The sequence below is a fragment of the Natator depressus genome, chromosome 17, assembly GCF_965152275.1.
Source record: "Natator depressus isolate rNatDep1 chromosome 17, rNatDep2.hap1, whole genome shotgun sequence".
Classification (NCBI taxonomy): domain Eukaryota; kingdom Metazoa; phylum Chordata; order Testudines; family Cheloniidae; genus Natator; species Natator depressus.
In genome coordinates this window covers 11,209,497-11,226,590 of record NC_134250.1, presented here as the reverse complement: position 1 = coordinate 11,226,590, position 17,094 = coordinate 11,209,497, and the positions used below count along the sequence as shown (strand labels likewise).

The 17,094-nt window shown below is 41.8% G+C and overlaps 1 protein-coding gene across 2 annotated transcripts in view; it reads right to left on the bottom strand.

Moving 5' to 3' along the window:
* The window catches only part of WSCD1 (WSC domain containing 1), a 58,477-nt gene that overhangs the window by 11,570 nt on the left and 29,813 nt on the right, over window positions 1-17,094 (bottom strand). For both annotated transcript variants that reach the window (XM_074974927.1, XM_074974928.1), the window contains one exon: window positions 10,405-10,526. In XM_074974927.1, coding sequence (XP_074831028.1) covers window positions 10,405-10,526 — 122 coding nt within the window. The remainder of the gene's footprint in view (window positions 1-10,404; window positions 10,527-17,094) is intronic.

Genomic DNA, 17,094 nt, shown 5'->3' with positions numbered 1-17,094 from the left:
CTAGGCCAATGTACCTTTTCAGTGTAGACCAGCCCTTGAAATAAATACTTCATACTGCAATTTTACTTTATGGCTCTCTTAAAGTATATCTACTGGATCGGGGTGCCGAAGGCAAGATGGGCAGGGGAACGTCTTGTTTGAGAATCCCAGGGCTTAGATGTGAGTTAGGCATTGAGCTGCTTGATAGTGTCAGGACGCAGGTGACTGCGCATGGCCGGCTGTTGAAATTTAGGCACCTAGACTTTAATGTTAGAAACCTAAGCACCTAAGGTGGGATTCACAAGAGGGACTACGTCTAACATTTAGGCACTACAGGCATTCGCCAAACTCCCGCTCAACTGCTGTCTAACTCTGCAGGCACCCCTAAATCATTTTGAAAAATGGGGCTGTGACTCGTAGGTCACTTGGGAATTTTTGAAAATATGACACTACATTAACCATGTGGGTCAATACCTACCATGCTGCTATCAAAGTGTGACTGGGGATATATAAAATTAAACAACACATCCAGATACTAGGAACCAGATTTTAAAGAAGCTCAGACTAGATTTTTTTTTTAAGTGCACCTGCAATTGAGGGCAGATTTTCAGAAGAGCTCAGCTCCTATTTAGGAACCAAAATAAGGGTCACATTTTCAAAAGTTCTCAGCGCCCCAGAGCACCGGGGGTGATATTTATGGGCAAAATTTTCACGAGTTCAGCTCTTTGAGAATCTGGCCATTTATTTATATGCTTACATGGGAGCTGAGCTCGCTTGAAAACCTAATCCCAGTTGTGGGTGCTGAGCCCCTAAAAATCTGACCCTGAGATCTATTAAAAATCCCTGATGTCTTTTCTCTTCCATATGACAGCACATCCTGGGTTGGATTCAATGTTAAATCAGGCCCATAGACTTCACTGGGGTTACTAAAACAAGGCAGATTACTTCACTGCACAGAGCTAGTGTAACACAGTGATGTATATTTTACATGCTTTAAGTACACAGTTGGGAAGGGTTATAACAACATAATTTAGTTTTGGAAGTGTGAATGGAGCAGAAGGATTGGGAGAGCTTGAAAAACCATAAGTTTATGAACATGTTCTCCCCATTTAAACAACATCCCCATTTTTCATCCTTTTAAAAATATTCTTTTGGACTCTTGTTTATAAAATAACTCCTCGGTCTTGAGACTGGATATTTTTCCCCCTTAAAAACTTTTCTATTGGCATGCACATTTGGGACAGAAATGCTAGGAATTTTTATAGAGAGGGACTGCAGTGTAGGAATTGGTGCACAATGTTTGAGGGTGGAGACCGAGGGGTTCTAATCCTGACTCCATCACTGGTGACACTGTCTGTAGGTAACACAACATGCATGAAATTCTATGGTCTGCTTTATACAGGAGGTCAGATTAGATGTTCATAATGGTCTCTTCTAGCCTTACAATCTATAAATACATGAACATCTACTGTGCTCCTGTCTGTAAAATGGGTCCAATACTTGCCTTATTGGGGACTATGAGGCTATATTAATTAGCAAGTGCAATACAATTTGGGATCTTCAGATCACAGGCACTATGCAAGGACAAAGCTTTGTATTGTTGCAAGGTTGCACATGGGAATTGGCAACTTTCTGGTTTTGCATATTTATTTAATTTTAGACATGAAAATGGGAGGCGGGGGGAGGAGAGACTGCATAGTGTTTATAAATAAACACAAGCTCAGGAAACTAAATAATTAAGTGCCACTCTTTTGTGTGCTTAGCACTTTTGAAAATATGGCCCTTATTTAGGTATCTAAAAAGGAGCGGAACTCTTCTGGAAACCTGTCTCAAGGTTGCTTCTGGGCACGAGGGTTAACACCTGCCATATGGATGCTAATACAGCCTGTTGGATTATAGCTGTGAATATCTCTCACTGTTACAAGGATGGAAATCCTTTAGTTCCTGGAATGAGGAGTTATGCCAATGCTTGCCTAAGAATTAAACTGATGTGTTGTTCTTTAACATCTGCAATGTTAAGAAGAAGCTCCTATCATAAAGTCCCTCTGCAAAGTGCTTCTGTTCCTGAAAAGGCGCTCACAGCCTTTTGAACAAATGGATTTAAATAGGCCAGGTGTGCTCAGTCATGTGACTGTAAAGGCTGATTTTGTTCCCTTTGTCAAAAGCCACATTTTCATCGGGGGGGGGGGGGAAGGAGCAATTACAGTTGGCTGATTTTTTTTCTCCATGAAAACATAATTTTGAAGAAAAATGGCTTTTAAGTGAAAAGCCAACATTTTCATGGGAAAATTGCGTTTTTGATGCCATTTTCCAGTTTTTAAATGAAAAAAACTGAAACCTAAAACTTTAGATTCCCCTTGCTCCCAAAAATATGGAACATATAAACCAAAAACAGTATTCCAAAACATGTTCAGTTTTTGGCTTCAGTTTTTCACCAAAAAACTGGAAAGAATTTGTAGGAAATGTCAATGAAAATGAGAGCATTTTTCCCTATGGAACTTTCCAGCTAAAAACTGGAATTTTTAAACCAATTCTAATGGCAATGCATTAAATTGTCAGCATAGCAATCCCTCTCGGGGAATGGGGAGAATAGGTGAAATGCTACAAAGCTTAGCCAGCAGGCAGAGCAGAAAGGGAAAGCCGTATGGCTTCTTACTGCATCATGTAACGGTGAGGTCAAGGAGCAAGGGCGGTAGGACCAGGACTAGTGCTAGGTTTTCAGATCTGAAGAAGAAGCCAGCTCCTCTTTCCCAAAGTAAATACTATCCAAAGGATTCTGGAAGAGATGAAGAATCTGGTGGGCCAGATTCTCCTTTGGCACTGATGTAAATCAGGAGTAAAACGCTGACCTCAATGAATTTACATTGGTATAAAGCCGGTGCATTAGACTCACTATATGTGTATCATATGCATCTAAACACATGTTGAAGTCAATGGCATTAAAGCTGGAGCTTAAAGTTAAACATGTGCTTAAATTCTCTTCTTAATAAGGATGTGATCACTTACGTGGTTAAAGTGAAGTATGTGCTGAAGTGCATTGCTGAACACGGGCATATAGAATCAAAATGGCTGAATCTGAGTTTTCCCCTTTTTACCATAGAAGAGTGACATTGTGGAACTTTTAAAGACAGGGTCCCAATAAATGTTTGCATGAAGTGTGGGTGTATTTGCACGTGCAGGCAGCAGGGAAGCTAAATGTAGACGACCAAGCATTTATTAGAAGTTCAAAGGGTTGCTCAAGCACACAGAGGGTTGAATGCCACTGAATCTATTTGAATGGCTTTCTCAGCTGCCACTATCTTTACACTTTTAGCAAATGACTTTTAAAAATCATCTTGATTCTCATCTATGGAAGCGCGAGACAAAACTGCTGAGTGGCTTATCTCTTGCTCTTCCCCAGTGCTTAGCCTCTGATAAGGAGTCAAATACAATGTGTGCCCTATTTGTACCCAAACAACCAACATTTGCTTACTGAGTGAGAGATGAGATTGTGAAGAAGTATTTGCAGATTCAGTCCAAGGGCATAATGGTCCCATTTCTGTTTGCAAACAGAGCTGCAGCTTTTCAGCATAGGTAAAATCATAAATTTCCTCTCCTAATTTGGTTTAGAATAAAATTTCATCATTTTCTTAGCAAGATGGCACCTATGGAAAGCTTGCAAAAGTGTAAGCAAAGCTAAGCAAATGGGCCTGATTCACCATCCTCTGTCCCCTTTGCAGTTGTTTCCACCAACAGCAAAGCGAGTATGAAATGCTGCCACTCTGATTTGGTGTGTAAGGTACAGCGTGGTGGTGAACTAGGCTCAGTGTTTCAAACTAGTGCAAGACACGAAAAGCCCAGTTCTCCTCTTGCTTACATAAGCATCAGGCGGGTCAGACTCCACTGACTTCAGGAGCTGTTTCTTGTTGCTCTTTCTATATCTGTATCTCAGTGACTTTCCCAGGGTTCTCTGCTGTCAGTGGAGCTTTGGCCTCAGCAAACAAGGGATAGAACTTGGAACGAATCCTACATCCTGTGGCTAAATGTACCTGGTACCTCCACTAGATGTGTCTAGTGAATGGGCCAAATTCTACCAGTATGCTGTGCATAAACATGCATCGGAGAATTTGTATCCAGTAAGGGGGGATGGAGCGGGGTGGGGGAGGTGGTTTGTGTTGAAACCCTAGATCCTCAGGGAGAAATCTTTCTAAAGGCTTCCAAGCAAAGGAGCTATCTGGAGCAGTGCCAGGGGTTCACTGAATAATGATCTCTCTTTATGCACATACTCAACTTGACCCAGATACAGCACCAACATATAAGCCTCCATGCCTATTATTTGTGCTCCTAACAGGAATAGTCTGTGCTGTGTGAGCATAGGTGCTACCCTTGGGGGAAAGGATGGACATGCCCCTCATCTTTTTATTATCATGGGGATATCTTCCAATGCAGCTGTTGAGTTAATGCATTCTCACTCCTGGTAGGCCCACTCTGTGATTGCATCACTATGTATGAGGATGGGGTAACCAGTGCTTTCCCACTGGCTGGAATACAGATGCTCATGCATTCTAACATCAGTTTTGAAGTTAACACAAATGCCCATTTTGGGTGTAGAATTTGGCTCTCTGTGAAGGTTCTTCCTAAGAAAACCACAAACAGGGTTTTACTCTCTCACCCCTACTTCATACTGTGAGCTGGCGTGTCAGCCCCAATGAGGCCTGTAAACAAATGGAAAAAAACTGTCAAGCCAATCAATTACCACATTTCAGAAAACGCTCCCCCAACAACATTAAATGTCAGCTGCCTTGCTTAGCCTGAAAACATGGCTTGGTCGCCAATTTCAGCATGCACAGTGCATTTTTCACTAAAGTTTCTTGCACATTTGCCAGCCCCAAAGAGAACCCAAGATAATAAGAGTTCCTTCCCCATTCCTTCGGTGCCATTGACTTTAATATGTTGGCAATTTTTAAATCAAAGGAAGATCTCCCCTTCAACTGCTTGAACTGTTTTGTTTCATCAAGTATATTAAACTGTCAAATCTCTGTACATTTTCAAAATGACTGGAGAATTTCAGATGATAATGTTACTTTATTTACAACATTAAGGTTTCAACAACATGACTTGATTCTGAAAATGCAGAGCAATTTTCAATCCTGGAGGGAATTTCTAAGAGCTTATTTCCATAAAAATTAATATATAATCTTCCTTTTTGGCTTCAACATGTGTCGGGGAAGGGAAAAAAAACAGGGAGCTGGCTTCATCAGTGAACAATTTTCAGCAAATGTACTGTACTCGTTGAGAGCCCAGCAACCGTTCTGGGAAACACACCAGGAGTCCAAGCATGAGTGCAAAGGGCTGCAACTCTTTATGTTCAGCCTCCTGATTATTCAGATTTTGTGCATATCTTATGCAGAAAGTGGAATGATTGCAAAATAATGTATTCAGCCATGACTTCCCTTTACTGTTTAATCAACAACTACAATCCATCCCCATTCTGTCAATCTCACCTTCATAGTGACACAGCCCCTGATCTGGCAAAGGATTTAAGCACGTGCCTAAACTTAAACATGTGAACAGTCCCACTGAAGTTCAAAGGGCCCAATTCTCTGCTGCTTTACTCCAGTGCTATGGCAGTGTAGATCCACTGAAGACAGTGGGCCTACCCACATGCTTAAAGTTAGGCATGCGCTTAAGTACTCTGCTGGATCCAGCCTTACTACACCCACAATTCTACTGAAACAAATGGGACTTCTTGGGGCTCATGAGGTGAAATCCTGGCTTCACTGATATCACTGGGAGTTTTGCCATTGAATTCAGTGGAGCCAGGATTTCACCGGTGTAGAGTAAGTTACTACCTGACATGCCCCAAAATGGCAGAATCTAGCAGCTTATGTTAAGTTCCTACTTGTGTAAACATTTGCAGGATCAGGGCCTGCAAGCCCTCACTGCTCATATGAGTCGCTTACTTGCACCAGAGTCCCATTAATATCAATGCCCAGGCACTTTAAAATTGGTTTTCTAGTTAACACAAAGACATAATATAAGGCTGCAAACAGCTCTAATTATTTTTGTTTGCCTTCCTTACAGCATTTTCTTCACCACTTACATAAATGCATCCTAACCCTAGCCTCTCAAACTCTTTTTTATTATAAACCCATTCAATTAATGAATTACTGAGAGATCAAAAGCATATATAATTAGTTCAGCTCTGATCACAGCTAAATCTTTGATGCAGCTTTCCTTGAGACAGGGACACAGTTGCGACTACCCAAAAAGCACAGAGAGGCACAAAAATGTGCAAAGACAGACAGTGCCCATCACTGAAAAATGTAATCCCTCAAGTGCAGCTGCTGATTTGAGATTTGTTTGAAAATAAGCCTGTTCATTTTGCAACAAAGTCAAACATCATTTAGCAACTTTCTATCAACTGGCCTGTTCTAAGAGTAAAAAGGAAAATACCTTGAAATTAGCTGTCCCCCTGAAATAAAAATCTCTGCTTATTTTACATTGCAGGTCTTTGGGCAGGGAAAAATTCTTATGCGCTATACAAACATATAACACAATGGGGCTGTGATACTGAATGGGTTCTCATGGAATACAAATAAAGCTAATGGAGCTATGATGATTTACACAGATGAAAATCTGGCCCAGTTCCTATTATCTTACTGAGTTAAGACAAGTTCCAATTCCCAGTGAAGTCAACAGAAAGCCTCCCATATTCTTCAGTGAGAGCTGGATCTGGTCCCTAAGGACCTTATCTTAACTAAGTACTCATGAATTAGCTTTTCTGAAAACCAATCCCCTTTAAGGTGTCCCAAAAACAGAAGCATCCAAAATCACCAGTCATTTGTGAAAATGTAGGCATCAGTGTTTGAGTGCATTTTATGATGATAACTTTTCTTCTCCAGGGTTTTCCGTACAATCATCTCAGAAATTGACAAGCAATAATTACATCTCATAAGGGGATTAGGTAAACCCCATTAAACCTGTGTGGACATTTTTATTCCAAATTAAAGTTGTCTTAATTCGGTTTAGTTTAATTCACTTCTAAACTGAATTAAGGCCACTTTAATTCAGAATAAGAGTGTCCAGACAGAGATTTAATGTGGTTTAATGAATTCATTTAAAATTCACACTTTTAGGTAGTTCAGATTGATTTCCCTGCATGTCCCTGTGTAAAAAAGAGCAAAGCTGGGAACAGAACCCAGGAGTCCTTCAATTCCTCAAATGCTCTACCCCTTATTCCCACATACTCCTTATATCAGTATTACATATGCGCGCACACGTACTATGGTAATTAATTAACACAGAACAACGCTTCAGTGGCATTTTCTCAAAACACATTGAACTGAGGAGGTGGCATAAAGGATATGTTGACTGGAAAAAGACTTCCCACTCCCCATCATGGGATAAAAGCTGCTAAAATTACTCTACCTAGTGATTATGAAGATTTGTTTTTCATGCCTTAATAGTTTTAATCACTTTGTGTTACTAGAAGACAAATTAATTGAATGTTTGGTTTACTCCATGTCATCTGAGGGTGGCTTTAGGCTAAATCTGATCACAAAATGAATCTTCCTCTGCACAAAGATACAACCCAACTTTGGGGTGTGGGGGGAGGACCTCCTTTCAATAGAAAGTGCCTGGTCCAAATGCTCTACTCCATTACACCAGTTCATCTTTACTCAAGTCAATGGAGTGAGTTATGCAGATGTAAACCGAGCCGATTGAGGATGTATGCCAAGGCCAAGACCGTAACAGGGTTCAAAAAAGAACTAGATAGGTTCATGGAGGATAGGTCCATCAATGGCTATTAGCCAGGATGGGCAGGGATGGTGTCCCAAGCCTCTGTTTGCCAGAAGCTGGGAATGAGTGACAGGGGATGGATCACTTGATGATTACCTGTTCTGTTCATTCCCTCTGGGGCACTTGGCACTGGGCTACATGTACCCTTGGTCTAACACAGTAGGGCCATTCTTATGTTCTTATGCCCTTTGTCAGTCTACAGGCCAATAAATAAGTAGCAGAACTTTTATTAGCCACTGTGTGGTCATTTGCACCAGTGTAAAGTGGGTGTAAGATGTTACCAAGTCAGAATTCTCCACTCAGGGTTTATTTAAACACACAAGTGGAATCACTTTAACTATGCCATTATAGGGGCAGTACAATCCTCTTGGGGTATGTTTACATTGCAATTGATGTGTGTCTGCAACCTGTATAGCAGACCTGAGCCAGCTTTGATCTAGGTACCTTTGGTAATAATAGCAGTGAAGCTGTGGCAGGATAGGATAGTCCCTCAAGTGCATACCCAGTCAGGATCCTGGCCCCGCCTGTACAGCCCATGCTGCCATGCAGGAGTAGTCAATAGGCAGACTGGGGGCCAAATCTGGACCGCCAGATGCTTTTGAATGGACCACAAAATCTTATTTACTTATTATCACTATTGTTGTTATTTTTGTGTTGTTTTCTATGGAGTCTGGACCTTAACTATACTTTGACCAAAAAATTGGGACACTGAAAAAAAAAATTGATAACATCTGTGTGGCTTCACTGCAGTTGTAACAAGCTACCTAGATCAAAGCTGGCGTGTCTACACATGCTGCATTCACACCTCCTAATTGCAGTATGGACACAATTATATCAGTATAAAGGTGCTTCTGTCAGTATAGCTTTAGACTCATATGAAAAGGAGAATGAGCTACTGGTATAAGGAACCTTTGTGCTGGTATAACTGAATCCACACTTGCGGTTGTACCAATATAGTTATTTCAGTAAAAAAAACTGGCACCCCTAACCTGTTATACTCAAACAAAACTGGGTGTAGACTAGGCCTCAGTTACAACAGTAGTAGAACCTAATTCTCATTTAAACTAAGACTGCTCCACACCACTCTGGCAGTGTAAAGGGGTTTTACAGTGAATGTAAATGCACTGCACTTCCTTTTATGCTGCCAGAGCTATGCAAAGTGTCTTTAGTGTAAATGAGAATCAGGCTCATAGTCACTTTATCAATTACTCTGGCTTCTTTACACCACTGTGGCAGTACAAAGGGGCCTTCAAGTGGGGATAAACATAATCTACATCCACTTTAAAGCCCCAAGTGTAAATGAGGATCAGATCCTTTGTAGTCACCTTGGACAACTGTAAAAATGGTCACACAAGACACAGAAGAGTGGAGAATCATTCCCAGACTCAAAGTGGAACTTAAACTCCTCCCATTCAGGTAAACTTTAAGTAACACCACTGTAGCTAACGAAGGTACCTCTCGGTAAAGCTGGTGCGAAAGGGAAATAAGGTCAAAGCAATGATGATCAGATTGTCGTCCAAATTATTTTGGACACTTTGGACCCACTCCCTTACACCTGTGCACAGTTGGTGTAAAATGCTACCAGATAATATTTCTCCCCCATTCATACTACTAGTTGTTGTTGTTGTTTATTATTTAAAGGTGTGTAGATGGCAACACAGAAGCTGAAATCCTCAGCTGGTATAAATTTATAGCAGTGGAGGATCTGGCCCTCAAGGCTTGATACTGATCACCCATACACTACTGTTATACTGTTAGGTTTCAGAGTAGCAGCCGTGTTAGTCTGTATTCGCAAAAAGAAAAGGAGGACTTGTTAGTCTCTAAGGTGCCACAAGTACTCCTTTTCTTTTTTGTTATACTGCTGTAATTCCAGTGAGTTCTGCAGTGTGACGGGTGACTGACAGTAGTATAACTGAGATCAGAATCAGGCCCAAAAGGTACAAAGCAGTGTAGAGGGACGTAATTCTTCCATTCAATATGCACATTGAACACACAAGGTGCTGAACTTGAATCTCTAAGGGAAGAATTTGTCCTATTTAGCATCAATTTCAGGTCTGTACTTGTTAGTAATGTGACATACAATATTGACTTTCTGCTGGCCCATTGGATGGTCACTTAGGATTGGTTTCCGTGTACATCATCTTTAGTGGCAGAATTCTGATTTCTCCTCCCCCACATAAGCAATAATAATTAGACTGGATATGCCACTGTGAGCTTCCTTTGAAGAAATCTGTCCTTTGGAAACTAATTTTTGAATCCACAGCTCCAGGGGCACTAAGCGTCTCTATTTACTTCATAAATTAACTCTCTCTCTCTCACACACACACACACACACACACACACACACACACACACACACACACACACACACACACTCTTTCTCTCTCTCTCTCACACACACACACACACACACACACACTCTTTCTCTCTCTCTCTCTCTCTCTCACACACACACACACACACACACACACTCTTTCTCTCTCTCTCTCTCTCTCTCTCTCTCACACACACACACACACACACACACACACTCTTTCTCTCTCTCTCTCTCTCTCTCTCTCACACACACACACACACACACACACACACACACACACACACACACACACACACACACAAAAGTGAAATGAGAACTGTTCTTACTTTCTTGGAGCAAAATTCAGAGCACATCTCCACCGTCAAATTGGACTGTATCAAAGAGGCTGGAAAGGTGACTGTTAAATTTTCTGGAGCTTTAAAACATCCTCGATAGATAACATTCCTCCCTGCAGGGACACGAAATAGGTTTCTCTTGAGAAAACAGCATCCATAGTAGCCTGTCACTATCACAAAGGACAATATTCATTTTGAATCTTTAAAAAAAATTCTCCATATATATGGTTTTTCAGAGTACTTTAGAAATAAGAGAAATAGAGAGACACTAGGAAAATGTGTTGCAAGTCCTGCTATACTGAAAGGAACACATCCCTTTAGCCCTATACTAACTATTGAAAGTAGGGCTGCAGAGAAGAATTTAAATTAAATTCTGCTGGTGGAGGGCATTGCTATTGTTTGCAAGCCCCAGTTTTCTTTTGAAGACATTTTTCCCCTGAAAGGCTTAAAAGCCCTGATAAAAATCTACAAAGCTTCCCATGATCTGCACCAGAAAAGAAATGGAATTTAAATGAGTTCAGAAGCTCCTTTAGGGACCCACCTTTGTGCACATCTGTTCAGTTATGAAGACGTCCCCCCTTCCCATGCACTTGCATTCGTTTCAGATCAGATGAGCTCACTGCAGTCTTCAAAATCTAAACTCAGCTTTTACAAGTCATTCAGGGAGAATGCATGCTCTTTGCTGAAGTCCTGAGGACCAGATTCTGATCTCCATTGCACCAGTGTAAATGCTCAGTAACTAAAGAGGTCCGTAAAGTTACTCCAGATTTACAGCTGAGTAACTGAGATCAGAATCTGGCCCTGAGTCTTGCTAGTACTTAGAGTGTAGTGTTCCATCCCACTTACCATACAGGGACAAATGTCCCTTTGCAAAGTTGGCCTGGAAATATACTAGCCTAGTCATGCAATTGGCTTTCCTACTCTTTGAGAAGGTGAATGATGATGATACAGAAAGTAATGATATTTTACTAACCCAGTCACATAACAACAGTACCTACTTTTTACATCACTTTTAACCCTAGATTTCAAAGCACTTTACAAAGGAGGCAAATATCATTCTTCCCATTTTACTGATGGGAAAACTGAGGCACAGAAAAGTGAAGCAACTTGCCCAAGCTCACTCAGCAAGCCAGTGACAGACCTGCAAATAGAACTCGGGTCTGCTGAGTCCTTGTCCAGTGCTCTATCAACTAGGCAATAGTGCATCTACCAAAAAAGCAAAAACAAAAATCATGGTAAATGGGCAAATATAGTTAATATTGGACTGAACTAATAGGAGATGTAGTTTGGGGCCTTGAAGAGATTACATGCATGTGACTGTCTGGCAACATGGCCTAGATTTCAATTTTACAGTGAATGCATCTGATGAAGTGAGCTGTAGCTCACGAAAACTTATGCTCAAATAAATTTGTTAGTCTCTAAGGTGCCACGAGTCCTCCTTTTCTTTTTGCGAATACAGACTAACACGGCTGCTACTCTGAAACCAGTTACACCAATGTGAATTCAGAGTAAATCCACAGATTTCCATGGAATTGCTCCTCAGTGACAAAGGAGTATATGCAAATAGAATCTGGACCCTAAAATTTTACATTTCTCAGTGGGAGGAAGAAATCAGAGATGTAATCACTGAGATGCGATTTTTAAGGTGATGTGTTTGTTTCCCAGTAGGGATCTGAAGAAGCCACACTGCCGGTATCATTTCACTCTCATAAAATCTTTTGTGCATAAAATCATAGATTTTTAAGGCCAGAAGGGAACATTCAACCATCTAATCTGACCTCCTGTACAGCACAGGCCAAAGAATTTCACCCAGTTACCCTGTATTGAGCCCAATAACTTGTCTGAGTAAAGCATCTCTTCCATAAGCATTCAGTCTTGATTTGAATCTATCACTTCAGGCGATAATCACTCTGTTTAAAATGTGTTCCTTATTTCCAATGTGAATTTGTCTGGCTTTAACTTCCAGCCTTTTGTTCTTGATATGTCTTTCTCCATTAGATTAAAGAGCCCTTTAGTACCCAGTATTATCTCACCAGGAGCTTATTTCTCCATGGTAGCTTTACACCATAATCAAGTCACCTCTTGATCTTCTTTTTGGTAAGCTAAACTGTTGTGTTGGCATCTCAACAGCTTGATGATCCACATCTAGTGATCACCATTTAAAAGCATCATGTACCACTGAGCCATCTCTCTATTTTAAATACGAGAAAACATTATGCCAGCCCAGATACCACTCTGCAGTATCTGGTGCCAAATGCTGACCTTGCCATGGTAACCACTTCGTTCGCAGAACTGAATGATTATTTTTTTAATGCTGAGATTTTCAAAGTGACTTCCAGGATTTGGATGCCCAACTACTGGGAGAAATGAATGGGAAAATGGCATGTTCAAAGGGTACTGGCCATCTATGAAATTCTCAGGCAAAAAGTATCTTTTTGTTTCTTTGTTTTTATTTCAGGGGGGAACAAAATGAGCTCAGTGTGCCAAAAAAAAAGTGGAGTCCAAGATATAGTCAACAGGAATAAGGAAACAAGGAGTAAAACAGGCAGGAGCAGAATACACACTAATGTGATAAGATTACAGGAGGCAAAGGGTCCGATCCTACGCAGGTTTTCAGAACACTGGCGTAGATGAGCCCCTCCCATCAGAGCACTAAGTGACATGAGCAAGATCTGGGGTGTGGTTCATTCTCTCTCTCATCCTCGCCCCAGGAGAACTGCATGTGCGGTGGAGATTTAGTGTTTATTTTTAAATGTCCACACTTCTGTGTTTATACGAGAGAATATGGGTTGAAGAAATACACTTTGCACTTGAGGGGGGGAAGGTGGATAGATGTGTGATGGCCCTCAGTTTCTGAGGGAGTTCATTCTACAGCCATGAATCAGCCCCTGAGACAGTCTGGCTCCTGCACAGATGAATGTACCCTTATGGTAGATTTTGATCTCGTGCACATTTGTGCAGGGTCTAATATTAGAGTTCAATGACGTTACTGCTTATCTACACCAGCAAGAGAAGAGGTGCAGGTCCAGCATGGGTCTTTAATTCTCCAACAGCAACCTGTGTTCTCTTTGCTGCATTTAAAGACAAATCAAGTCCATATCCCTTGCAAGATCTCTCTATACATATACATGCATCTTCCCTCATCCAGGTCACATCTTCACTTCAATTTCATAAGCACCCCATTTGTCCCAAGACAAAAGTGAATATTTTCCAAGCAATTCATCATAATTTGGGCCATGTAACCCTGCCCCATAGCTTTGACAATTTACCCTACCCCCAACAGTTTTGCTATCTGAGAGGAGTTGGGACTAATGTTTCCTAGAAGTAATTTTATTTTATTCCAGTAAGGAAGCTGCATCTGAGTGCCATGGCTTTTGATGTGCTCTGCTTGGTTAGATAGGATACCAGTGCTCAGTGGATGATGATCTTATCATGTGATCTGAACACACCATCCCTGTCACATTGTCCGCTTTCAGTCCCATATAGCATGGCACTGCTGAGAATCATACATCGATAAATGCGGGGTGGGAGGTAGGAGGGAGATGGCAAAGATATAGGGAGAAGATCAGAGAAAGAAAGACAGAGATTAGAGAATGACAGAGGTAAAGACAGGAACTGCTGAAATTCCATTCTGATTTCCCTCCCCCACCCCCACCAATCCAATTCAAAGTACTAGCTCAAGATGAACTATTTCTCCATCTACTGCAGTGGTATAATAATTTACTAGGTATATTAGAAGAGCAGGCAGAGGCCTCATTGTGCTAAGCACTGTACAAACGAGATGACATGGTGGTTGCCCCCAGAGCTGTCCCACTATGAGAACATGCCAATGTGCATCAGACCAGCTGATTATAAAGAACAGCCATCCTACGTGCCTGTATGTTATAAGGCTAGAACTGGGCAAACCTATTAAGTCTTACTAGTTTAGATGAGGACGATCAGAATGTTCACATGCTGATCTGAAACTTATCTGATTTGTGCCACACATTTTGATGTGTCTCTTCTCACTCTTCCCTTTTCCTTCTTCCTATCCTCCTCCTTTCCACCATCTGAACCAACCAGAAGCTCCCCCATCCCCATCCCATCCTTCTCTTCCATGCCCCACCACCAATCCTCTCCTCTATCTCCATCAGGCCTCTTTGATATTCTAGCTCTTTTTGCATGGCCCCAAACAGAACCCCTAACCAAGAACAGTTCCCCAGTCCTGCACTAACTTCCACCCCGCAACAAGTCCCCGACCTTTGGTGACATCATAGCTGGAAGGTGGCACTGAAGGGGAATTAGTTGGTCAAAACTGAAACTCTCTCACTTGCTCTTTTTCTTCACTCTATTCAAATCTGTTAGGGGCCAGATCTTCAGCTGGTGAATAGCAACCAAGATCTGCTCTGAGATCTGGCTCCAAATGTTTCCTTGAATCAGAGGTGTAATACATTATAGTCCTGATCCTTAGCAGGTCTAGATCAGTAATGATTCACACCGGCTGAGGTATAAATTTCTTCCACTCGAGTACCCCTGTCTGGGGAAGGGTGACTCCGGTTGATAATTGCCTCGCAAATGCTGGAAGGGGCGATTGGGCTATTCTGTGAATTGCAGCTCTGCTTCAGACCCCAAAATAAAGGTTACTTGTGCTTGCGGTCTGACTTTTGCTCAATTACACTGTACAGTTCCCTATAAATAGTAGTGCTGTCAGACCTTACCCCAGTATATGTAGGATAAAACCTGCGGGCATGAATAGAGAAGGCCTGAATTAGGCCATTGGATCATTTCTGGTGGAAAGACTTTGGCCTCGATTCTGGATTGTGGTACGACTACCTTCCCCTACATCATTGATGGATTATGGGTCTCATGCCAACAAAGCCAACCATGGGAGGATCACCTCAGGACAAGGGATCTTCTGGTGGCATAGAGATTGCGATGTGGCTCCTGTTCTACCTTTGCCCTCCCTATCGTTTGTTTCCTATCATTTAACCCGTTACTGTTCCACGAGAGGACCTTCCCTCTTCTCATGACAGCTTACTTTGTGTAAGAGCCTTTGGTGAGAGACTTGTCAAAGGCTTTCTTAAAGTCCAAGTACACTCTATCACCCGGACTGCCCTTGCCCACGTGTTTGACACGCTCAAAATATCCCAACAGATTGTTGAGGCAGGATTTCCCTTTACAAAAGCTGTGCTGACTCTTCCCCAACAAATCATGTTAATCTATGTATCTGATCATTCTGTTCTTTACTATAGTTTGAACCAATCTGCCTGGTACTGAAGTTACGCGTACCGGCTTGTAATTGCCAGGATCGCCTCTGGAGCCTTTTTTAAAAATCGGTGTCACATGTTCTTATGTTCTTACTAGCACTAACAGCAAGGGAGAAGAACTTTATCTGGAGATATGCGTCAAAAGAATACATCTCAAAGGTACACAGTATGATAATAAGAAGAGGAAAGAACCCTTTTGTTGTCCATTACTGAGGGAACAAAAAGGCCAGTGCTCTTTGCATTGTATGAATGGTGGATACCCAGCCCTATGGGGTGGTGACATGGAAAGGCTGCTGTAGGAAAAAACTTGTCTGAGTCAAGGATTCTAGCCTGTTGAGTTAAGTTTTAGTCATGGGGAAGTGTGACTGTACCTTTGTTTTATTATCTCTTTCTATTATCACTTAAATCTGTTACTAAACATATTCTTCTTATATGATAAATTCATCTCAGTGCCGTTACATTCAAGTGAGATGTGCATCCTTAGCTGAGCCAGCAAGCTGGTGTGTATATTCATTCTATCTCTTTGGAGGCAGTGGACTTGATCATTTATGTGAGTGACCAGTGACGGGCTGGATGCTGCAGGGAAATGCTTCTGCAGCGTTTGGGAGCTGAAGTACACCAAGGGTTAACCTGAAAACTGAAGTTAGGACGGGTGGAGTCCTAAGGAGTTTGCTTGGCTGGCTAACCGACTGGGCTGGTAGGGAGCTGCCACACAGTCTAGCACCAGCTGATCCCTTTTATGCTGAGGCAGAGGGTAACAGGGTGACTTACATTTCTGGACATCTCTAGAAAGCATCACAGCAACCCGCACTCTGAGCTGTGTGGTCCTCTGCCATAGTTCTTTGTTCCTCTAACCAGTGATACCCTTCAAGATGAACTGTAACTTTAACAAAAAGAAAAGGAGTACTTGTGGCACGGGTGCCACAAGTACTCCTTTTCTTTTTGCGGATACAGACTAACATGGCTGCTACTCTGAAACCTGTAACTTTAACAGAAGCTATAATACCAGCTACATTGCAGGAAGGCCTTGTCCTATCCGTGGGGCTCCTCAAGAAAACGTGCAAGCCAAATAACAAGCAGGGGGAGAAAGAACTCTCCCTAGGATCAGACTGTTACAAAGAGCCCAGCACCAAAAAAAAAAAAAAGAAAAAGAAAAGCATAGAAGATTCCCTGCTGCCCATGACGCTCCTGAAAGACTCATTGCTTCCCACATTAATACTTGATTCATGAAACAAAAGTTTTATGAACATATGGAGAATCCTATCGGATCTGATCTGGACCAGAGCTCCAGCAGCCTCCACCTATATTCTCAAGGGACCAGAGAGCAGCGGGCTCTGTACACAGCCAACAGATAATATTTTAAACATATTGCATTGCTCTGTCTTAGTCTTCCTGATTTGCAAGGGAGAAATCTATAAATAGATGGCCAAATTCT